General features: G+C 34.6%; 5 protein-coding genes across 5 annotated transcripts; 2 read left to right on the forward strand and 3 right to left on the reverse strand.

The window, feature by feature from the left end:
• On the forward strand, positions 1-5,328 carry TRIADDRAFT_59264 (uncharacterized protein; the record flags this gene model as incomplete). The annotated part of the gene is made up of 5 exons (XM_002115226.1): positions 1-192; positions 1,545-1,593; positions 2,391-3,917; positions 4,165-4,336; positions 4,410-5,328. The coding sequence occupies 5 exons, from the start codon at positions 1-3 to the stop codon at positions 5,326-5,328; spliced, it is 2,859 nt and encodes a 952-aa protein (XP_002115262.1).
• Positions 5,329-6,577: 1,249 nt separating this feature from the next.
• On the reverse strand, positions 6,578-9,119 carry TRIADDRAFT_29258 (uncharacterized protein; the record flags this gene model as incomplete). The annotated part of the gene is made up of 5 exons (XM_002115351.1): positions 6,578-6,839; positions 6,985-7,186; positions 7,352-7,966; positions 8,439-8,595; positions 9,063-9,119. 5 exons carry the CDS (start codon positions 9,117-9,119, stop codon positions 6,578-6,580), a joined length of 1,293 nt encoding a protein of 430 aa, XP_002115387.1.
• A 2,057-nt stretch (positions 9,120-11,176) lies between these two features.
• TRIADDRAFT_63370 (uncharacterized protein) lies at positions 11,177-12,843 on the reverse strand (the record flags this gene model as incomplete). The annotated part of the gene is made up of 6 exons (XM_002115352.1): positions 11,177-11,519; positions 11,623-11,764; positions 11,930-11,991; positions 12,097-12,241; positions 12,333-12,603; positions 12,781-12,843. 6 exons carry the CDS (start codon positions 12,841-12,843, stop codon positions 11,177-11,179), a joined length of 1,026 nt encoding a protein of 341 aa, XP_002115388.1.
• A 2,202-nt stretch (positions 12,844-15,045) lies between these two features.
• On the forward strand, positions 15,046-18,470 carry TRIADDRAFT_29390 (uncharacterized protein; the record flags this gene model as incomplete). The annotated part of the gene is made up of 6 exons (XM_002115227.1): positions 15,046-15,172; positions 15,863-16,004; positions 16,259-16,521; positions 16,695-17,006; positions 17,480-17,901; positions 18,153-18,470. 6 exons carry the CDS (start codon positions 15,046-15,048, stop codon positions 18,468-18,470), a joined length of 1,584 nt encoding a protein of 527 aa, XP_002115263.1.
• Positions 18,471-20,263: 1,793 nt separating this feature from the next.
• Positions 20,264-23,766, reverse strand: TRIADDRAFT_29160 (uncharacterized protein; the record flags this gene model as incomplete). Its single annotated transcript, XM_002115353.1, has 6 exons — positions 20,264-20,617; positions 20,946-21,364; positions 21,972-22,286; positions 22,398-22,663; positions 23,153-23,294; positions 23,640-23,766. The coding sequence occupies 6 exons, from the start codon at positions 23,764-23,766 to the stop codon at positions 20,264-20,266; spliced, it is 1,623 nt and encodes a 540-aa protein (XP_002115389.1).
• Between the last annotated feature and the right edge of the window lie 1,007 nt (positions 23,767-24,773).

A 24,773-nucleotide genomic window follows, 5' to 3' on the forward strand; every position in this document is an offset into this window, starting at 1 on the left:
ATGGCCAAGAATTTGAAACGGATTCTTGCATATACTAAATGCACTAATGATGTACAAACTATTTACAATCGTGGTGGGATCACTGTACTCCTAGATACCCTTTATCAAAGTAGTGAAAAAAACCTCAATGTTGTACAATTTGCTCTCATCGTGATTGGTAACTGCTTAAAGTATAAACGCGATTTACCTCAGGTAATGTCCTATTGAATAATGTTCAACTTAGCGTCTTCCATTATTCTTCGATATGTTCTAGTAGGTCTTATATTTAACGTCTACTTTGGTATAATAGGATGATGATAGCCAAAAAGGGGATTTTACCTTAGAATTGACTATTTTCATTTAGAATTCTACGCTAATTAATTATTGCAATCTGTACAGGTGTACAATGTAGTGCTACGCGTATAATGCTATACAGAACAAGTGCTTACACGGCCAGTAGGCTGTACTATACAGTAAATGGTGTTTCGTCGTTAGCGGACGATCAAAATGTTGATCATGACAGTCAAAGGATACCACAAAAAAGGAAATGAATGAGTTAAAGCGCTTTCCGCACATCTTAGCTGCATACAACAGTAATTAATATTTCTCTGCTAGCAATCGATTGATGTAATGCCTCAAAATAACCACGAAATTAGCGTTGTTATGTTCATGTTGTTCATTGCTTGTGATTTGCAACGATTAAGCTCTTAGTTCTACTGTATTTTATTGACAGCATATTGTAAGTACAACAGATGATATCTTGTATTTATTGTAGTGATCAGTAGCATTATTGGATTGACTCTAAAGTGTTTCCATGTCAATAATTAATATCATGCTATACTGTGCTGAACAGTAGCCAACGTTGCAGTAGCAGGCAGTTACAGCCTGTTTCCCCACCCGCTGACTTGCCTAGTAAATACAATATAATACCGTAACAAATGTTAGCCTTGTAGCGCGTAGACCGGCTGCAGTATTCGGTTAGGCTGCGCTTTCAATATGGATACGATCTATTCCATCGACTTCTATTTAATTAGTTCACGCGCTCACAGATATTCTACTTGCTTTGATTGATTTAATGGTAGTTTAGTATAGTAATTGATCTTCAATTGCGATCAATACTGTCCCTCTGATTTCTACTATGGGCGTACCAGGGTTGATGCAAAGGTATTGGTGATGGATAGCAATGATAACAATAGTAACGAAAGTATTTGTTAGGTATAAGCGCAACTTTATTGAACTAGTTAAGCATCGAAGTACTTTACACTATAGTACTATCCAATTCATTGCTATATAAAGAATGCACATCTTATAGATGCTATCTCGAAATACATATTAATCTACATAATACCATGTTAGGCTACACTGCATCCTTGCTGCATCTTAATACGACGGTAGCACTTTGTTTTTATGTACTGTATAAATAGGCGCGTATCGATGGATATACAAATATCTAATTAGTTATACCATAACCGCACAACTACTCATCAATTACGTCTATGTAGATTTTAGTAACGTTATTGATTACAGTATTAGCAAAATAATAAATTAATGCATTATTTTTATAGGCATACACCAAGGCGGACCTGGTATGGGAAGAATTGTGTGAATTCTTAGGTAAGCTGATTATGAAATTTCTTGAAACATAGATGTCAGATCTAATAGATCGTAGTCTATACGTAGCGATATGATTCTACATCACTTTGTTATAGGTATTACTTAATACTGTAATCTGACTTTATTAATTTAAAATGTTGCTTCCGAAGTAAAGTACAATGGTACAGGATACTAATAGGACTCATTCACTCGATCACAATAGTCATAAGTCATCAAACTTCGATGACAATCGCGAGCAGATGGTAGATTAATCAGTAAAATTCGTGTTAATCCTTCATGTTTAATATTTGTTTCTTTCTACGCATATGATAGCCATGCTATAATACAGCTATTTGAGGATTCAATAGAATAATTATGATGACTAATATCAGTTACTTTACTATATTTTATCGCACGTTAACAAAAATAATATTAGATTATAACCATATTTTGTCGCACATAGGAGTGAGCATAGTGTTTCGAATAAGATTAATGTTCACCTTAAATTATCGTCTGATCAGTCGTTGTAAAGGGAGTGGATTGATATTGTAATCAATCTGGTCTAAACTGAAAAGTATCAGATATTAGCAAACTGTTGCGATATTCGTACTGTAGTACTATGCGTATACATTAATTGTACTTTGTAACTTTCTGTGTACGGGATTAAGAGTTAATAGTGTTTTAGTTGTGAGACTTGCCTCCTATAGTAAATTAAATTCGTTTTATAGTAAAATATATTGTGTAGTGACGCCGTAGTCATAATTTGTTAATGCTATACAATGTTGTAAATTAATTAGAGTTTGTTAATCTTCTAACAGTGAAGACCTTAAAGGCAGCAGAGGATAGCAATTACATTAGTACGCATTGTTTGAGAATACTTGACAAGTTGGCCCGTGAAGAATGCATGAGGGAATATATTTACAAACTTGTGGATGGCTTTCAATTGCTATTACAAAGATTAACCTTGGATACTCTCCGTTATGAAGAAAATGTATACATTTTAGACATCATGGTAAAGTTACTCCATCAGAAGAATAGTAGCGTCACATTTGTAAGTCAAAATGGCCTTCTAAGGTTAACAAAGCTTATGAGATCGACTGATGAAGTGGATTTGTTTCGTCGTTGCGCAGACATAGTTTTATCTTTAGCTAAAAGACGTGATAGGCAGTGCTATTTTCAACGTTTAAAAGATGATGGTTGTTTTAAAACCCTAGTTACTGTTGGTATGGATAAGAAGAAATCAAGTAATATACGCAAAAAGACAGTTAATCTGCTGTTTAACTTATGTGAAATTAAGCCATATTCTCGTTTCTTGGTCTTAGCCGATATTCATACGTTACTTATTCGATTGATTGAGACAGCACCGATGGGTCACACAAAATCATGCGCTGTTCGCTCTTTAAGTTTGTTATGTTGTGATGTAGCTAACCGTAGTACGTTGAATAAATGCGGAGCCATTGAAATGCTAATATCATTACTGAAAGATAACAATGTTAAAAAGCTACATCATGTCATCGTAGATGGCTTACATTGGTTTTTATATGATCAAGAAGCATTGCAAGTGATGGTCAAGGAATATGATCTTGTAAGCGCACTCTCAGGCCACTTGAATCGATTAATTGATGGGTTGGCAAATTGCGTTCGACATACGAACAGTACCGATGACAATTATTGTTATGATAACACGATTGGTGTTGAACGAGAACAAAGTCAGTCGTGCGTTAATCCAGTGTTGTCTAGTAGTCCTCTGATAAATTCGATGGATAATTGTGAATGGAATGGGTCACTTTCGCCGGTTTCATTAATGTCCATATCATGCAGTAGCGAATCGTCTTCAATATACTTAAACGACTCTAAGATAAACGAGAATAATAGCATTAGTGACATGAAAAATAGTGATAGGCTGTGTATTGCTACTATATTAAATTTATTAAAAGCCATTAGCAGGTTGGCACATAGTTATCATATCAACGTAGTAAAGTTCTGCATGAAAGGTTTACTCGGTTGTATTGTTAAAGATTCAGAAAACAGAGCTGATGCATACAAGGTTATGTCATTGATAATGGAGAATAAATGTTGTCTAAAGGTAATGCTGCGTCGTTGTGTTCCATGGTTGATCTACCAATACTTGATGAATGACCACGAGACTAACGTATCTAGTGGTAATTTCACTTATTTTGCCACACACTATCTACATGATGAATCGCTTAAAGAACACTGGAATACCTTAACAAATGATGAAGAAGTAACAACGTCAGCAACTGACCAGTTATCATCACTCAAAGACAGTGTCAATTTAACTAGTTCATTCATTACAGCTGTAACAGATACCTTACAAGCAGACGGTACGTATGCACTTGCCTAGACGTTTAAAGGCTGCGTGATAGTTGCAACTTTGCTCCTAATAGAGTAGTCTTTCTTGTAGTGTTTAAGTATCTTCTAATGAATGACTACCTGCTGAGGTCTCTTACAGTAATTAATTAACTGTAAACTATAATTGGTATAATTTAGTGCTTAAGTGCGGTATTAATGCTTTATAACATGTGCTTTGTTTGAAATTTAAATAGTTTATTTTGTGAAATTTTATGACAGACTATATTGCTACCACTTCCTCATCGCCTAAGGAGATGGCAGTATCACTACTACAACTTATTGGGAAAATATCAAGTTCAGATTATGGCAAAGGAGAAATAAAGAATATATTATCGACGGGCAATACATCGTGGAAAAGGGCTTGTGCCTTTTCTTTACCTTATTTGTTGAGGTGAGTCTACATATCACATTAAAAATATTAAGATAGATACCTTTTTGGTATTGATAATTTTCTTTGCTTTCAGTTACGAACGATCTATGTACAAGGTACTCTTAAGAAACAATGGAATATCAACAATACTGGAGCCTCTATTACTTGAGAACGTGGATGATTTTACCACTACGATAACGTGCCACTGTATTTCATCGTTAGTTGAGCGATTTCAATCGTGTAAGCAAGTCTATCGACGAAAGCGCGCTCGTAGTAATGATGGAACTCAACATTTTACGAAAAAAGTTCAAAAATTGGAGATGTCGCAAGATAGTAGTCAAAGTTATTTTTTTATCGATGACAGCAGATACACTTACTATCAACAACAATCTTTTATGACTGCTGATGCTATACTGGTGACTGAGAATGGTAGTGAACTTCCGGTCAATCGTGAAATTATTTCTCAGCAATCCGTCTATTTTTCAGCCATGTATAGTGGTTATTTTATTGAAGCTAAATTGGAAAAGTCATATATCAAGGAGATAGATGATACGGCAATGATTGCAATATTATTATATTTGTATGGATTTAACTGGCGTATACAGCCTTCTATTATGCAACTAAAGACTATTTTATCTGCAAATAGCATTAATGAAGTAAAATTTACTGTGAAATTATTCGATAGATTGGACGAGGAAGATAATATTGAATTTTATTGGAATGTTTTAATTAGTGCTGATAAATTATTACTGGAGGAATTGAAGGAAGCTTGCGAGCCGTACATTATAGATCTTTTGAAACCGCACAATAGGAGTGAAACATTATTTTTATCATGTGTTTACAGTTGTGAAGGTGTTTTTATGTACTGTATAGATCAATTTTTCCGATACTGGACGTCCGCTGAGCAATGTAATTGCTTTAAACAGTTTCCAGAACCGTATAAAGAAGACTTTATAAAGAGAGTTTGTAATTTTGTAAATAAGATATTTTTCTGTTGTGTTGACAATATTTAAATTAGGCATACTTCTATAAGCGAAATGAGTGCTTTATAACCAATAAATTTATTGTTGCTGAAGATGTGCTAATGTCTATAAAGTTTTTGTACGTTCGATATCATAAAATCGTTGTGCTTAGGCATTTGTTACAATGTTCAGTATTTAGCTGTATTTACAGTTGATATTATCGCATGATTATTTGAATCCTAACTGGTCACGATGTCGCCTATCACTTCATTAGTCAATTAAGTCGTAAATACACCCGCAGATATCAACCTCTTAATCCCTAACGTAAGTAAGTCTACTTAACCATTTTAGGAGTAATATTTTTTGTATCAAAATATTATTATCTATCTAAGCAAATGGGTTGTAGGTTAGTTATCAAATATTATTAAATTGCAGTATTTTATCAACTTCGTACTGCATTTAATCAATATAGTTAAAGTTATATAGTGCAGTAAATGCCAGTTTTGTAGAATTCCGTTTCTGATAATACAAGAGATAACTATAAGGAATTCAGGGTAATTTAAATTAAGTAATACTACGGATTGTAGATCTTATCATAATTTGCTAGTGCAAGTAAAGTACTGTACAAATGACTTTCGAGACGCTTCGGATTATATCCAAAAGATGATATAACTGAGGTCTTCCCTACATTTGATAGAAAATACGAAAGAACCCATCATCTAACCCATTATATCAGTTCCCCGAAGACGCAGTTAGATGCATAATAGGAAGTAAACCGTAATACGTCAGTTCTCGTTTGGCTGTTTTATTTAATTCCAATTCAAATGCGTTATATCAAATTGCAACGTCATAATTATCATGTACAGTATAGTGTTTGCATATCAATTCCATTTAGAACATAATTACAGTGTATCATTATCTTTAAGATTATGCTAATGCAATGTATATAATACAGGATGTCTATTTGGTTAAAATAAAAACGTAAAATAAATAAATAAACTTACTTTGAACAAAAGTCGTAAGTGAGCAAGAAAATCAAAAGTATAAATGTACAGTACAGATGTGGAGGATATTGTTTTTGATTACTTATTTTACGGCCTACAAGATCAAGATACATTAGTAACTTACAACAGAAAGCATTTACAAAAGATATGTCGATACCATACAACTAAGTTATGGACATGGAATACGTATTTCGATGACGTATTGTACAGCAGTGCAAATGCGCAATATAAAAATAGATATGATAGCTATCTTCTCATTCTTGTATTAAAAGATATATAAACGACTTTATAGTATTTTATTTTGGTAGCTTTAGCATATTGTCGGTAAGGGATGGCGTGGAAGGTTTTTGTGTCGGTGTATTCGTTGCATAATTTATTTTCGGCGTCAGACTAGAGTTCGGTTTTGGAGTTCCATTAGTGCGTAGTGGGGACGGACTATAACTTTGACGTAAAGCAACGTCAATTGATTTTGATCCGAAGCCTTTATTTACCAATCTTTTAGCAGCTGGAGATAACATGCTCAGCTTCTCGGCAGGCGACATAAAATTATTACGAGGGCTATCCAAATTCAATATTTTATAAACACATGGATTAATATCAACTTTTTGTAAATTGTCTTTTAGTAACATAATTCACAAATGTACTAGCAACATATAATAATGTTGTATTTTAATGGGAAGCATCCGTTAACTTTTTCACCTACCTAGCTTTTAATACGGATATACTGGAATTTCTTTTACTTTCTCTTTGCTTGCGAGAAATTTCCTTCGATAATTTAAGGCCTAACTTCTCCCGTTCAGGAGGCTCAGGAATTTTAAATATAGGACCAGGAGTAGCATCACCTTCGATGCGCATGGGTGTACTCTCGATCGTACCCCAAGTCATTACAGGTGTCATATCAAGTCCTAACGATAAAAAGAGGTTGAAATTTAGTTCATAAATTACGCATTGAGATTTTATAAGCTCGATGTAACAATCCTAGCAACACCATGCATATTTGCTAACATGACGACGCTAAAATCAATAGACGTAGTGTAAAGATTAAATATTAATATTTTAATTCTGTGTACCTGGCTCTATTTGAGGAGTACTGACAAATCCGTAACCGTTCACCGCTGGACTAGATTCATCAACATAAGGTTTGCCATCTACGTCAATTTTCCCAGATTGCGCCAGTATTGCCTGCTTAGCTGAAGTAGTAGCAGCAGCAGCAATAGCACCTCGTTGTCGCTGTTCATCTATCGATTTATTTTGGTATCTCGTATTATGGCATTGCACCTCTCTTGCATTAAGACCGCGGTCTTTGAGTATTTCTTCGGTAGTCTTGTCTACACCGTCGGGATAATACATAAGGCAATTTCTTACACGATAAGGCCATTCTTGTAGTTTTTTCTTTTCATTACCGTCGGTGATGGCCAATGAATCGTCATTATTAGTTTGGCTAGCAGCTTCTTTCTCGTATAGATAGCTGTATTTTTCACGTTGTCGCTGTTTAGCAATTTTCATAAGATTATGGAAAGATGCTTCGTCTTCGCTGATATTTCGTGTCATAAAAGTATCCAAGGATACATTGGTATCGGGTTTACTACTTTCATTGTCTTCGGCTTTAGCCTGATTGGTGTTGTTTGATCTCGAAGTTGATCGCACACTATCAATAGTAGGTGTTTCAAATGTTGATGGGGTAGCTGAAAGGACGATATGAAGAGGGATCAGCAGAAGAATAAAATGTAGAATATCAAGATAGGATGCTATCATGTAATAGATTCAAGTAAAGATTATCAGCCTTCAAAATGAATTCGTCATGAAACTACGTAAGAAATTTTAAACTGCTTTAATAATAACTGGTCATTTCTGAAATCAAGAGTAAAATAACAAGAAGAGAGGTTATTACTTAATTGACTTTGGTTATTACAAGACTATCAGCCTCAAGAATGGATTAGTTATGAATTAGTTAAGATATTTGAAACTGCTATCATACTGTAATAACCAGTTATTTCTTACGAAGATCCCTTCAATTTTCTTTATAGTAAAAGCTGTTAAAATTGAAGTTTCTTCAATTAAGGTAGCAAGTAACATTCAGTTTTTGTTCAAGACAGTAGAAGGTCATTCTATCGATATTCTATCTAAATTTAGCATGTTCTAAAGGTGATTGTCTACCTTCGAGAACAGAATTTTCTTCTTGAAGTAGTCTACGTTCGGAAATTTCTCTTAATTTTGCCAAGTCGTTGGTTTCTAATGCTTTGGCATATTCAGAGTGATCGCGAAGTTGGGGTAAATCAGGGAAGAAATCACGCTGGATAATATCTTCTACACCCTGCAATCAATTCATCACGAATGTTAATAATAAAGTATCCGGTAAGATACATAAAAAGTACTTTATGCTATGCTGATATTTTACAAGCGCCAATAACACGTAACATGACCTAATCTAGTGATCGTCCACACTAATCTTAGTACTTCAAGAAACGAACAATTTGGTCGACAGATCATAGAGCAGTAGTATCACTAGGCAGATAGTACAGTAACATCGCTCATGCCTTGGCCACAGCGTTAAAATATAGTATTCGATCATGACAACTACGTTTATTCCCCTCTCCATGATCGACCCTAGAGAAAGAGTTTCTTTTGGGTCTGTCTAATTAGCTAAGTCGAGCCTATTCTAGAAGTCAGTGTGTCCAAGAATAATTTCAATTTGTTGTTTGTCATCAACACAATCCTCCGCTAATATTTCGCTCCCTACAGCCAGTCCATGAATACCTATACGCTCACTGAATCCATTACCTTTATATATTCCTCTTCATTCAGTATTTTTCTCTTTTTCTTCGCAACAGTAGCCATTTGGGGAAAGAATTGGATAGAATCGCTGGTTGTTAATCGATAGCTTTTGACGGAAGGAAAAATTCCACCGTACTATTACGTTGCCTTAACGATTACAGTACTGTCACAACTGTACGTCTGTACCCTGTGCTTTACAGTTAGTGTGCAAAAGTGATGACGGTATAGCTGGTGATAATTCGGGGTCATGCCATGTAGACAGGTGGAGAACTAGTGATATTACTTTTGCTAGAGATTTGTACAGCACAGTCTAGGCTGCTGTACAGTACATATGGTACAGTGTACAGTACAGTACAGTACTGTAGGTTGTCTCGTGTCTTCTACTGTAAATCTACAGTACTGTACATTGTAGATTGACAGTAGTTGTACTGTAGGGTAGAGTGTACTATACTGTACGGTACAGTACAGCCCATTTATAAAGAATTTTTGGAATACACTGTTCAGTAAAATGGAGTCCATCATGTGAATGCACCTATAATATATTTATTTATATTATAATATAAATCCTGACGGCAAAATAATTGTTTGGAGACGCCATAAATAAACAGGCTTAATCATATAATACTTTGTGATCAAATTCTAATAACGACAGTTACGTATGAACTATACTGTACAGTGTACAGTACATCGAAAACCAAAGTAGCCTCCAAATGGCAGTCAAATAAATAATCTGCAAAATTTTAGTCAATCTACACGTTGTTGGCTATGATAGTCCCTGTCTCTTTCATTGAATACCTTACCCTAAGAGTATACGTATGAACTATACTGTACAGTACATCGAAAACCAAAGTAGCCTCCAAATTGCAGTCAAATAAATAATCTGCAAAATTTTAGTCAATCTACACGTTGTTGGTTATGACAGTCTCTGTCTCTTTCGTTGAATACCTTACCCTACGAGTATACTTATCGTAGCTTAGGCTACAGAGCTCTGCAAACCTCTAGCACTGAGTCGTAGAAGTCTGATGCTACCTGATCGCACCCGCGAATTTTAAATAACACGTAGACTTGCTAGTAAAAGTGTCAAATCATTGCTAGTTTGCATCTCGACAGTATAGCCTTCTCTCTCTTCCCAAAATCTTCACATGATATAGTAGGTTTCTGTAAAATGGTACCCGGATCATTAGCAATGATGCCCATACGAGTATAGTATTATCACTTGTCACTCGATGACGGTACTAGTTCCTTTCTGCTAGTAACGCCACTGGTGTCGAGATGAAATTACTGTACTTACCTAAAATATCCTGTAGACAGATTTCAGTAGCGATCGCTTGAAGGGTTATCAAAAAATAAAAAAATAACTCAGGCAATTCTCGGTTATTCCAATAGATCATCGAAATAAAGCGCTTGAATTTCTAGTAGTAACTTATAACTCAAAATCACGACCTGAAGAAACCTCTTAGCCAGTGCATGCTGAATCATTGTGATATGGGAAAGGGTGAAAATGGACTAGAGGCGCTAATGCAATAACAAGGGATATCATACAGTATAATGACGCAAATACGAAACTAGGCATACAGATCTGGCCAGTAATCATCGATTACAAACGCTTGAAAATACCTCCATCTGCAGAGCAGCACGTATAACTTTATCATAGTCTATGTACCTTCACTCCTCCATGACTGGAAGTGAAATATTTGTATATCAAATAATACAGTACATGGTAATCCTATTTCCCTGTAATATCGTGAGCAAAGGTTATGTTAAAATCTTGTTTACTAATTGTATGTCAAGGACTATTAATACTAGCAATGACACTTTTCAACTGACTCAATCGTGATTTAAGAGTACCTGTGCTACGATCAAGTACAATAAAAAACATGTTATTACCCTGATAATACGATTACTTGGTAAAACGTTTTTCTAACAATTAGCTTTGCTAAGACATATGAAATAGAATGTCTCTGCTACACTGTAGTAAGATAGTGCTTTGACTTGGTTTAAAAACGCAAAAACGTCTTTATTCTTTTGTATCCAACAATGATCATCTTTTCAACGTAGCTCAATAAACTATAGAATTCCGATAAATAACACTTATTAGCAATCTAGTTGTGTAAAAATTATTATCTTTCAAATTTATCCAACGGATATTCATCTTGGTGCTTTTCTAAATGTTCTTCCAAGTTTTTATATTGTTCCTTTAAGATCTCCGGCATACCATCATAGACATCATTGAAGACTTCATACAAGTTTGGCTTTTGAATTTTTTCAGCTTTTTTCATGGCATTTATAACGCCTTCTCTGCATTCTTTCTTTAATTCGCTTTCAAGATTATCATTCCACCAACCTTGCTTTGTAAGGAATAATCGCAGCCGAATAATGGGATGATCGATCTTGTCCCAGTGAGATACTTCATCGGCTCCTCGATAAGCAGACCAATCATCGCTGGTGCTATGATGTCCAACTCTGAAAAGATAGCATTAGAGTATTACAACTATTGAAATGCATAACGTGTATCATTGATGGAACCGATATGAATTGTCAATGAATACATTTTATTACAACGCACCTGTACGTCATGGCCTCGACTAAAACAGGAGCATTTTCTTCCACAGCAATTTTTCGAGCTGCTTTTGTTGCCACATACACAGCAAAGAGGTCATTACCATCAACGCGTACAACCGCCATACCATAACCGCTACCTCTGCTTGCTAGTTTTATAGTATAACGAAAGATGTTGTTTTATACAATAAATGTGTATACATTATTTTACTCTATTTAGGCTTGATTACAACGGATGCATTCCACTTGTGTAACATAACAATTTATCGCAAAATTGCGAAAATTTCACGTAGCGTCACATCAATAAAACTTACCTATGCCATCTCCTTTATACTGTTCACTAGTTGGAGTAGAGATGGCATAACCATTGTTTCGGCTATTAGAAAGAAGACGATACAAAATGGAATTTTAAAGTACCGTATATCGAATAGAATTATATTGTGCTATACGATGGTAACATTAAAAACGTAGATCAACCTACCAAAAGAAAATAACCGGAGCTGAGAGTGTCGCAGCGAAATTAAAGGCTGCATGAGCATCTCCTTCACTTGCAGCGCCATCACCGAAATAGCAGATAACACACTTTCTATCCCCTCTTCTTTTTAGAGCGTATGCAGCCCCAGATGCTATTTGATAAAGGTCATCGTCAATGCATTTCAATAACCGACCAGAGGCGTTCTAGTAAGGTTGTATCTGAAATCTTACAGTATTACATACCTTGTGGCATTTGAGTAGCCAATGGAGATGAAATGGTTACAAAGTTGAGCGCTTTTGAGCCATAGTGTACAGGCATTTGTTTACCCTTTCCAATATCTAGAGTGTTAGCATAGCACTGATTCATAAAATCGTCTAGCGTAAAGCCACGGTATAGCAAAACTCCTGCTTCACGATACTGGCCAAATACAACATCATGAGGGTCGAGTGCGGCTGCACTACCAAAATGCGTTGCTTCTTCGCCATAATTCGTCATATAAAAGGATATACGACCCTAAAAAGAGAAATGAGTTACTGTAATTAAAGTGAGATCATGTTACCGATAGCTGATATTAGTAACGCAAGTTGGCAAGAAATCGCTATCTCTATAGTAATACTCGTAACATTTTCGCCATATTTGAAGTGAAATTCTTATACAATTGTAATTCATCAACATATATAAAGATTTTACCTGTCGCTGAGAATCGTACATAATTCTATCCATCGTGCTTAGCAAAACCATTTGGCGGTACATACCTACAATGTTTGATTCTTCTAACTATTTTAACGATAAATACAGATATTACTCATTTACAGTAATAAATAGAATGAGTAATAGCTGTGTATCTGCAAACATATGAAATGTACTATTCAACAGTATCCAGTCCTATAGCAGAATAAATTGGTAAAACGCTTTGTGGTATATTTTGATTTGCTACCAGGAAAGAGTGGTACATCATCGGTACTGCAAAATCTCTATATAAGATTTGATTTATAAGATAATACATCATTTTCAAGACTATAGTCTCGCTGTAGAATCTTGCAATGTACAATAAGTTTACTCCAATGACAAGAAGTCGAAACGATCTTAACGAGCTGATATACTAGGATAAATTTTCAATCGTAAAGTTAAGTCTGATAGACTAATATACACAAATACAGTATAATATAGTTTATTAGCAATTCTTATCTTAGAAAAGTGGTGAGTAAGCCGAGAGAACGTGGAATTTAATTTATGATATTGAATTGTTAACATCATTCAACATGTAGAAACAGTATTGCACCATGTCTCGTACTCCCTCACCCTAGGCCATGCTGTGGAGTACAGCAGACTAAAATTTAGCGCTTCAAAATATCTGATCACGTTATCGTCATATAAGCATGAAAGTTCATTAGGTACCAGATCCATCTACACCCTATCCATCCTACAGGATCTTGATGATATAAGACTTGCAAGTGAATCACTTGGCAAGGTAATGTACTGTATTTTTAGCTACAATAAAATGACAACATTGTAGCATTTGTATCTAACTTCGAGTTCTACACTACACACGTATAAACTATCATCATTCGACTACCTTCTACTCTCCTAGCGTTTTTAAGCAAAATTATTACCTTTTGTAGAGGTAAACAGATACCAGCTGGATAAACCTTATATCGCATGGAATGATAATTTTTCCATAATGTTGATGCAGTACGCCTAGTCAGATTGGCAGCCATTTTGGATGACTATAGCCCTACAGTTACATGCCTAGGATAGCAAGAAGGCAAGTCCGGGCTGTCTGTCCTAGTCTAATTGGAAGGGTGGTCCGGTCCGGTACGGTACGGTACGGTACTAACGACAATGTACAGTACGTACTGTACGCACGGTACTGTACATTGTCAAAACTTTTAGTAAAAACGCCATAGGAGAGCGAGTGCCTATAGTGTAGTACTGCCACACGTAACTGAATGATACGTTAGACTAAAGTGCAACAGCTGGCCGGATTGCATTTGCATCAGCAATCCAGGGTTAGCTTTGCTGAGGAAGAGCCTCCATCGAAAGAGGCAAAAATTAAGAGTTTATGGCTTATTAAAGCATATATTTGATTACTTATCATCATCATCACTGATCCAATTCTACGTATACGATTACTGTAGCAGCTGATTGGACTGTAGTCTTGTGGATCGCATGGTTGAAACTAGTGTAACCTTAGAGGTCGAAAAAAAACTAGAGCTCTAACTTTGGCCTGCACGATTACCGAGAAGTCAAATAAAGTTGATTAGGATTAGGTCGGTTGTTGACTAGCTTAATTCCACCTATTAGTGTATTACGCATAGCTGGTTCGAATGCAGTCGATATAATTAATTCCATCTACTAGTATTTTACGCTTGGCCTGGTATTAGTGTTGCAGCATTATCGTAGAAAAAGCTGATTCAATTGCAGCTGACAAGATTAATTCCACCTGCCGGTGTTTACCTTTGCCCTGTTGTAGCATGATACACTAATATAAAGGTAGAGTAATTAATGAGATTGAAGTTTACAACAGTAGCAATTCCATCTACCTGTGTTGATACTTGCTCTGCAGTAGTGTATTACAGTATTGTAACTGGCTAGATTGCGGCTTATCAAAATTTTAATTCCATCAACCAGTATTTTACGCCTACCCTGTTGTACAGCATTGCAGTATTTTATACAGTTACTGATCTAGATTGCAGCTTACACAAGATTCAACACGTAGTGATTACCCTTCTACCTCGACGATAGGAAGAGCTTTTAATCAAATCGACCGGTCTTTCCAATTCCATTACATTATTGTAGTGTTTAATCTGACAACTCAACGAATTGCAATTGACGAGATTGCGTAGAATTAGCCTTAAACTAAGTCAATTCAATCCATAAGTATTCAAATTTGACCTACAATTTTACAATATCATAACTCATCCTAGCTGACAATTAAAGACATTGATTAGTAACATGAAGGTTGCTATCGTTGGTGCTGGTGTTAGCGGTCTTACAGCTCTTAAGCAATGCCTTGATGAAGGTATCCAGGCCACTGTCTTCGAAAAAGAGGAGCAAATAGGCGGTATTTGGACATTTTCAGGTTTGTTGAAAGTAATAATCATTCGACCGTTGTCCATGTTTAGAGTTATTTGGACTGCACTATATTGTAAAGGCATGCTTAAATTTGTTAGAGTTGTTTGCTTTCATGTTGCGGATACAGTACTCCAATACCCCTTCACAACGGTTGATTCAACGCCATACCTTATGGTTGATTTACTGCAATAGATTAGAAATCAGTTAATAGTCTCTAATATCTGTAACATCAGAATAAATCAATAATACCATCATTCAGTCTTCTATGCTATTGAACGATAGGAGATTTTAACTAGCAGCATTTATCCTTTGTATCATGCTGATCGACTTGGAAAGTGTATTAAGCATCACGGTAAATGGTGGTATAATCCAATCCTACCTACACCGCGATTTCGTATGAACTAATTGATCCATCCCAGCTTCGTCTAATGTGCTGCTTTTAGCCTATCCAACTAAATTATGCTACTTATTACAATACATGTTACCTATTCAACTCTATGATACTATTTTAGCCTATTCAACTATGCCTTACATGCAAATGCTAATACCACAAGTGGAATGTTATGCAAATAATGCAATATAGAACGATCGTAATTCTATCATTATAGTTTCGTCATCACTTTATACCATGTCGAAAGTAATTCGATTGCAGATAGGCAGAATTCACATAGCATTTTTTTCTATATATGCTGGTTAGAGACGCCAGGCAAGGGAGGACTGGTTTATCGATCGGTTATTACCAATACTAGTAAGGATATGACTGGATTTAGCGACTATCCCATGCCAGATGATTATCCACCTTATATACATAACTCTCAGGTAGTGCAGTACTTGCAGATGTAAGTATCAATCAGTAATTATTTTTTTATGCGATATCCATGTTGGATTGTATTAAAAATATAGCTTATGCTAAGCAAGCATTGTTGTAAGCAGTGATGTAGTTCAATTGTAAGTTTTCACGATATTTACCATAGTCTTATAGAATACATATTATTAAAAGCTTTATAGCTTTCCATGATTTAGAAATATTGAAATTACCCTCGAATTAGTTAGCATGTTTAATTTTCCGCCTATATTTTATTGTATCCAATAGGTACTGCGATCATTTTAAGCTGAATGAACACATACAGTTTAATACTAGCGTACGAAAGATTGAAAAAGCTGCCAACTATCAGCAGAGTGGCAGATGGGATATAACTCTCAGTCGGAATGATACTAATGAAACAACTACAGAAACATTCGATGCAGTCATGGTTGCTAACGGACTATATAGCAAAATTTCTCTTCCTCATTTTCAAGGTGTTGAGAACTTCCGTGGCAAACTTTTACATAGTAGAGATTATAAAGATTGGAAAGGTACACCAATACTAAACGGAATCTATTGAGCCAAAGCCTTTACCTATCCTTTGCTGTTATCCTGAAGTCAATACCTTACGCAAATAGAGCTGACTCATTAATTTTCTAAAAACTAATACTTATGTAGTATAATTAGCAGATGAGATAAAATACTTGCTCTTCTTGTCAAATAGGATACGAAAACAAAAGAGTACTAGTTGTAGGATCTGGTAGTTCTGCTGTTGATATTGCTGTCGAGCTCAGCTATCATTGTTCACAAGTCTATATGAGTACACGATCTGGAGCTTGGGTCTTTGGACGTGTTAGTTCTGGTGGATTACCTGCTGATAGTCTATTGAGTCGTTTTACAATGATGGTACCTCGAAAAATCGTAAAGTATGTATTGCGATCAGAATTGAATCAAAAGTTTGACCATGCCAAATACGGTCTAGGAGCAAATTATGACATCCTTACGAAATCCATCGTTGTTAATGATGATATAGCCGGTAAATACTAATTTTGTATGCTATTACACGGATTACTAGTGAATACCTATAAGTATATTTTCTAGTAGTCCACGACTACTACTACGTGGATTACTAGTGAATAACCGTAAATATGTTTTCTAGTAGTCCATGACTACTATCATAGGCTGTGAAAGGACTATGAATAAATAATAAATAACCGTTGGATTTAATAAGACGAAGAAAATTTGAATAGTGTTAAATACTAATTGTGTATACTACTATATGAATTACTATAGTGAACACGTAAATTTTCTAGTTTGTAACTACTGTCCTAGACCGTGAAAGGACTTCGGTTTTTATAATAATTAGATTTAATAAGATGAAGTGAATTTTAAGAATGTGCGAGTCTACATGATATGATACATATAATTTACTTTGTCTACATTTGCAATCAAATTGAAAAGCGCCTATCTAATTGAATTATATTTGTCTTATTTTATACTATGATAAAGCTCGAATAATTTGCGGAGCAGTTAAAGTCAAAGATAATCTCAGTTGTATCAAAGAGCATGATGTTGAATTTTGTGATGGTACGATAGAGAAGGATATACAGGCAATCGTTTTTGCTACTGGTTTTGCCACTGCTATTACATGCTTGGATTCATCTATTATCACTCAGGATCAATATGAATGCTTAAACTTGTATAGAAACATATTTCCTCCCGGGTTAGATCATCCAACACTGGCTATGATAGGTTACGTCCAAGTCGGTGGTGCGGTTTTTCCAGTATCAGAAATGCAATCAAGATATGTAGTACGTGTATTTAAAAAGTGTTTATCTTTGCCATCACAGGAAGAAATGATACGTGATATTGAGGATAGGCATAAAGCTAATCAAAAAGCAGTTGTCAGAACGGAATGGTCAATCATTCGGGTATAGATATAATCGATATTTTCAAATAAAGTTCCTATTTCATATAGTCGATAGCATCATTTGCACGATTAATCTTTACGAAGAAATTCTACAACGATTTTACTCTATTTACACTCAGTAGTTGATGTTATAGATACAAAATTGGTTTCCACATTCAACTAAAATTAATTCTGGATGAATCATAAACTGATAAAGTTGGATATTAATTTTATCACTTGTTTTGTTTATGCTTGTATCTATCTATTATTTAGGTGGATTACATTAAGTATATGGATGAACTGGCCTCTCTAATAGGCTGCAAGTGTAATCTTTTATTGTTATTCTTCCGTGATCCGAAATTAGCATTAAGATGCTTTTTTGGCCCATGTACGCCTACACAGTTTAGATTAGTGGGGCCACACCGTTGGAATAATGCCAAAAAGACAATTGAGAATAATGAAAAACGATTTGTTGGTTCAATTCAAACACGTCGATATATGCCACAGATGAAAAGTCGAAGTTGGTTCTGGTCAGGATTTGCAATCACTACAGCAGTAGTGATAGCTTATTATATCACTAGCTACTACTAGTAATATTCTACTCAGTCTTGATTTTCTAATAAGTAACGCAATGCAATGTAGAATATTCTCATGCTAGAAAGACGTATCGATTAAAGTTAGAATTGATTTGTTTTGCTTATTTTTACGTAAGAACAGATGAAGTAAGAAATCATTTAAAAGGTTTCAAATATTGCATTCGTTCAATAAATAATCGCTAACATGAAATAGAGATCGATTTATAAATTAAAATGTCTGTTTCTGCTAGCAATTGTGTGCTTACAGCGCTACTAAGCCGTTAATTACCGTTTGTCGTCAGCAACTAACGATGCTGCTACACTTTCTTATTACTAATTTTTTATTAGCGTAAGTGCGGATTGAAACTAATTATATGCAGTAATGGCTTAGTCATTATTTATATTTTCTATAGGGTAAGAATTTTTATACTGGTTCTATCCTATAATAAATGCACTCTTAATATTTCTTGATGTTTACGTTTATCCAAACCCATTCAAGCGTATTGATAACAAATCTGTAGATGCTTATGCCAGTAAAAATGAAGTAGTCCTCTTGCTCTGATGATTATGTAATAGCAACATTAGGCATACTTATACTTGTATTTATCGAACAATCTCATTGAATGTAGAAAAGGGATTTTACAATATTATCAAGTTTTTCACTTATCTCAACATGCTAGAAGTTTAACCACATCTTGATCATGACTGAACCTTCTTCTTATACTAGACTAACTCAATCGTTTATAGAAATATTTATGCACTCCCACTTTGTATCAGGTAGCGAATGATCTTATTGCACTATTAAAATGTATAGACACATCACAATATCAGCAAGTTGTAGCAAAATTCTTACTGTTTGACAAGCAGAAAATCCAAATGTAAATTTCTATTAAACTTATATCAGGAAATTAATCAAGACAGCGTTTATGTTGCTGAACGGTAAATTTATTATGAATACTGATTAGTAGACCTAAGTAAAATTCATTCTACTGCATAACAGTTTTAATTCGTATAATTACTTTCTGTTTCATAGACGACAGTCAAATTACTAGCTTTGAATACAATATGCAGACTTACAGTAATAAACATTAAAGCTTAATTATTAAATTATTAATTATGAAGAAATAGCATAAATACTGCGCTAATCTCTTTCATTGGCTGTTGTGGTAACTATATTATCGTCGTTGATGCAAGAGGTAATAGAAATGATAGGAGTGGGGATATGATTTGTTACAGCGAAAATACTACTGTAGTACCAGCTTTGCTGACACCTGTTTATGCCGTTATATTTCCAATTATCAAGCTGTCGATACAAAGTATAATTTTTATTGAATTCATTTATGGCAGTTCAAATATCCGAATCACGTTTACGCATTGATTGGCTGATAGTATATTAATAAACTATTTAAATTTACTTTTTGTTTCATAAAGATCACATTCCGTGCTATGCCAGATTATGGATTAAAAAATTGTGGCTAAGTGCTTGTAGTGGGTGAACGTGGCGTAAATGTTTAAAGGCTAATATTTAATCGGCTAAAGTGATATAAAGCTATATATTTACCCATAACTATACTTAGAACTAATTAATTAAATCATAATCAGGCGCTATTTCTGATCAGTTTATACAACTGTCAGGATTTCGACGTGATTCAGATTCAATACAGACATGGCAAAACTATTGTTTGCTAATCAGCATTCCCTTAACTTGGCTAACGGCAGAAGAGAAAGTTCCTCCTAAAATATCAATAAATTATAAGGCCGTATGAATTATTTTAGTAAAACAATTAAAGGAATTAAGTAAAATTTGAATTAACCGATATCGCTGACTGCTCCTCCTATATCGCCATTACTGCGATATATAGCGTACGCAAGTGGAACCATGATAATACCAAGCAGTACAAACCATGTGAAGAAACCGCTGCGACTTTTAACAGCTTTAACTTGGCGAGTGCACATAGAGTTGATCACGTTGTTATCGACACTTTCGATAGCCTTCTTGGCACCTTTCCAAGAATGTGGTCCCTGCAATCGATATTGCGGTGGAGTACAAGGACCAAAGCAACATTGGAATGCTAACTTAGGGTCGGTAAAGAACATACTCAAAAAACTTGGTTTGCAGCCGATCAATGTAGCCAACTCATCCATAAATGGTATGAAATCAACCTAATATTCAAAAATGAATCAATTCATCTCACAATTTATTCGTAAGCGATGATACCTCGTCATTACTAATTTGATCATGCATTAAATATAAGATTTTAGCGAAGGGACCACAATAATTGCAGAAGTTAAGGCACGAATTTCGTACTAAAAGTCAAACTTTTACTATTAGCAGAACGAAAATAAAACGGAAAATATTGGGTGAAATAGCTGCATGATTATAAATTTCATCATTCGGTAGAAATAATCATATAACTACCATATTGTTTTCTAAAATTTAAGATTGTACAAAAAATCAACTATTTTATAAATTTACTATCGACGTGTATACCTCGATGGTATGCCTTGGTGATTCGGTATATCTAGAAGCCATATGATCACGTTTTCCCGTTATGTCTGCCATCATTTCAGCTTCGGAGGGTAACGTACTTTTCTTGTTAAAGACTCGAGTAACCCATCGAGCTTGCATTTCTGATATTGGCATAATAGCACCTACGGGCTGAACAAATCCAACCATAGCCAATGTTGCATGTTTAAGATGAGGTGGAAAGACGTATTTATATAAATCACATTTGTTTTCTACGACTTCTACAATGGATGGGTCCAGAAAAGGGAAACCAAATTTGTAACCAGTACTATAGACAATCACATCGATATCTTTTTCAACCGTGCCATCGGTAAAAGTGACATCATGTTCAGTAAGGCTTTCTACGTTATCCTTTACTTTAACCGAGCCACATATTATTCGAACTATTCAGAATATACGTAAATGCGTTAAGAGTTAGCTAGGATGTGCTACTAGTTAAGAAAATGAGTATTAATGAAGTTACAACGAACTAGAAAGGCATGTATAGAACCACTAGAGAATTTACTGAAATTTATTTTCGAAATGACGATCTGAACGTCACCCATTATTAAAATCAATTTTTACTTAGCATTTTACAATATGCAATAGCAATCTATTATGCAGAATTGTACACTATATTTTTGAAGGGAAACGAATCTTTTACTAATCTTACTAGGATAACTGTAACTTAATTATTATAGGTGAGGAAGTGTAAGTATGGGTAAGTAAGCAGAGGTAAACTAGTGATCGTTTAATGCTACCGTTATTCCATTCCAAGACTAGAGACTAGAATGTAATTTCAGCTCACTTATATTTTAGATTAGGTATCAATTAAAAATAAAACATCATTTACTGCCTTTGCTGAACGATTTTATTCGCGAGATACAGTATGCTCATATCATGTTAATAACCATTGCTTGAGTAGTAAATAGATATCTACGTTTCCTAAAAGCGTAATGCTTGTCCATATACACTGTTAAGAGCGACGTGTAAATGATTTATATAGTATACCTGGTAGTTCATCGCTCATTGTTGGATGTTGAGCAAGCACACGATAGGAAGTTTTTAAACCGTAATGCTCATGATTAAATCTTGCTTCACAACCCTTTTTCAATTCCGCTTCTAGCATCGATGTTGGCATAACAGCATTTATAAAACGATTGAAGACGTGATCTATTGGCTGTCCGCCAGGGCCCAGTCGTGAAAATACCCAAGTTCCGCGTCGAGTACTGAGGAAAACTTTAGAAGCGTGATGACTTGTTTCGCAAGCAACATCAACAGCTGAATTACCAATGCCGACAACAACGACTCTTTTATTCTCGAAACCTATCCAACCAATATTACCGTAATTGCTCAAAATAGAGAACACGAGTCTATATTACAGAAAATATGCATGAAACTCTTTCTGTTGAACTAATTTTAAATTACAGCATTTACCGCGATAATCTTTGTAATCATGACTGTGCATTTGTTTGCCTTTAAACACATCCATTCCTTTAAATGATGGCATCCTTGGATCCCAATGATGGCCTGAACATACCATTACACCATCATATGTCGTTGTTGTTTTGTTTGCATGATCATCCGAAGGACTGGTAACTATATCCCATCTTCCGGTTTGATCGTAGTCAGATGCTTGTTTAATTTGATGGACGAAGGTATTATATCGGATATGTTTGTAGAGATCGAATTTTTCGGCGTACCTTTTAGTATTTGTACAGGTATAGGTATAAGATCAAAATAAAATAGTAAAGTTGTTATAGTGCAGTTACTGTAGAGGGTTATTGATCTTACCGAGTAGATTATTGCAAATTACAATATTATCATTGCCATGCTGTGCATTCAAGAATATTTATGATTCATTTATCAAAATTATGAAGCGATTCGATTGAAAACATGACATAAAAACAACAACCGATACGATTCATGATCATCGTTTAAAAATATATATCAAACGAGAAACCATCAACTATAGGAACAATTACGTTGCAGGTTGTAATATTAAGAAGGGTATATCAACATGAGAGTCGATAAGAATGTGGTTGCTACTGTAGAATATACTAGCTTCGAAGATCATAGTCTGCTTTTTAAGAGTTTGTTTGAAATTTGAAGAATGCAATAACAATTAATTTTTATCTGGCAAATATCTTTACATTGTAATTAATTAATGATTAAACTAATGATCAACCTACATTTCAAAATATTTAATCACGCCGGTATTGTGCATAAAAGGTGAATAGCTAGCGGGTATTGGAAAATCGCTAAAGCACATCAACTCTTTGCTAGTATTGATAATTGTCGAGCGATACACGGTTCCACCCTTGCCAACTTCTTCTATACTTGGAGAATTCGAATACGAATGTCAAAATTAGTCATAAATCGAACGTACACGTTCTAGAATTTTATTATTTTATCAATCCTTTTCATCAGCTTGATCGAGAAGATTAGTGATGAAGACAAATTGATGAAATATTAATTGCACCGCATAGTACAGCCATCTAAAGTTAGCTATTATGATACTATTTGTAAAGTATAATAATGATACTGGAAAAAATCTACCTGCTGTAGCTAAGTGTAATTAGCTACAAATCTTTCTTCTTGTATGTGAGTAATAGAGCTACGAAAATACGCGCCTACAGTAACTTGGTTACTACTAGTAGAAAGCAAAATTAATCGAACCTGAAAACCTCCATAGACCGCCTATATAGTTTTCTTTTTCCAATACAACTCCTTCAATCCCTTCATCGATGCATTCTTTTAGTGATGTTAACCCACTTGCTCCAGCTCCGATAATAGCTACCTTCATCTTGCTTTTGTTTTGGTGACGTTTGATCCGTTCTTTATTAAATATATATACAAATAATAAAAATGATGTGAATATATTTGTGCAATCATGTGCCTATGATCTTGATGGGTTATCTTTAGTTAATACACATAGGATCTAGTAAATATCTACTGTCAACAATATACCACATTTACAACAAATGGTACACTGCATTACACTTAAAATGATTCAAATAATTACATAGTAACTAATAAGTATGATATAGTTTACATCTAATTCATGAACTGTGCTACATTAGCTGTTGTAATTTATTCAAATGTGGGAGAGGAAATTCCTCTTTCACAGTCCTACCTACTGTAATTAAATCCTTGGATATACCCGTATATAATATACAAAATATTATGCATCAATCTCTTTCATATATTTATATAGATCGTATTATAGAAATAAAAAATTCAAATTATTTCAATAATCATTAGTGTTGTACTATATATAATAAGGATATGTAGCGTTGAAACGTAAAACATCAATTTTGATTTATTTCTTTAGTAAATCGCGTAAGTAAGCAAAATTTATCACGTGAAGCGTGATTAAAAAGATTAGATATCAATTAGACTCCTTCTGTATTATCACAAATGTATACAGAGCCAAAAATATAAGGAATAATATAAATTACTTTATTGGCCGAAGTATACAGTAGGACATCTAACCATAGTTGAATCGATTGTTATAATTTGTTTCAATAAAATTTAGATGCCTTGCATATAATGGTGAATTTCTACTAGTGCAAACAGTAATTGCACAGGATTTTTCCTGATATATCCTATATACTGTTACACAGTTTAAACCAAAGTAGATAATGTTTGATTGTAATGTATAGTAGTATGCCTAACGGTAGCTGAATTCGGTCAAATTTGGATGTCTTGCGAGTTATGGTAAGTTTTTATTAGTGCAAATGCTAATGGTATAACGATAGCTGAATTTAATCACACTAGATATCTTTCCGTATATATTATAGAAAATATATA

This window comes from Trichoplax adhaerens, genomic scaffold (assembly GCF_000150275.1).
Source record: "Trichoplax adhaerens TRIADscaffold_10 genomic scaffold, whole genome shotgun sequence".
In the NCBI taxonomy this organism is placed as follows: domain Eukaryota; kingdom Metazoa; phylum Placozoa; class Uniplacotomia; order Trichoplacea; family Trichoplacidae; genus Trichoplax; species Trichoplax adhaerens.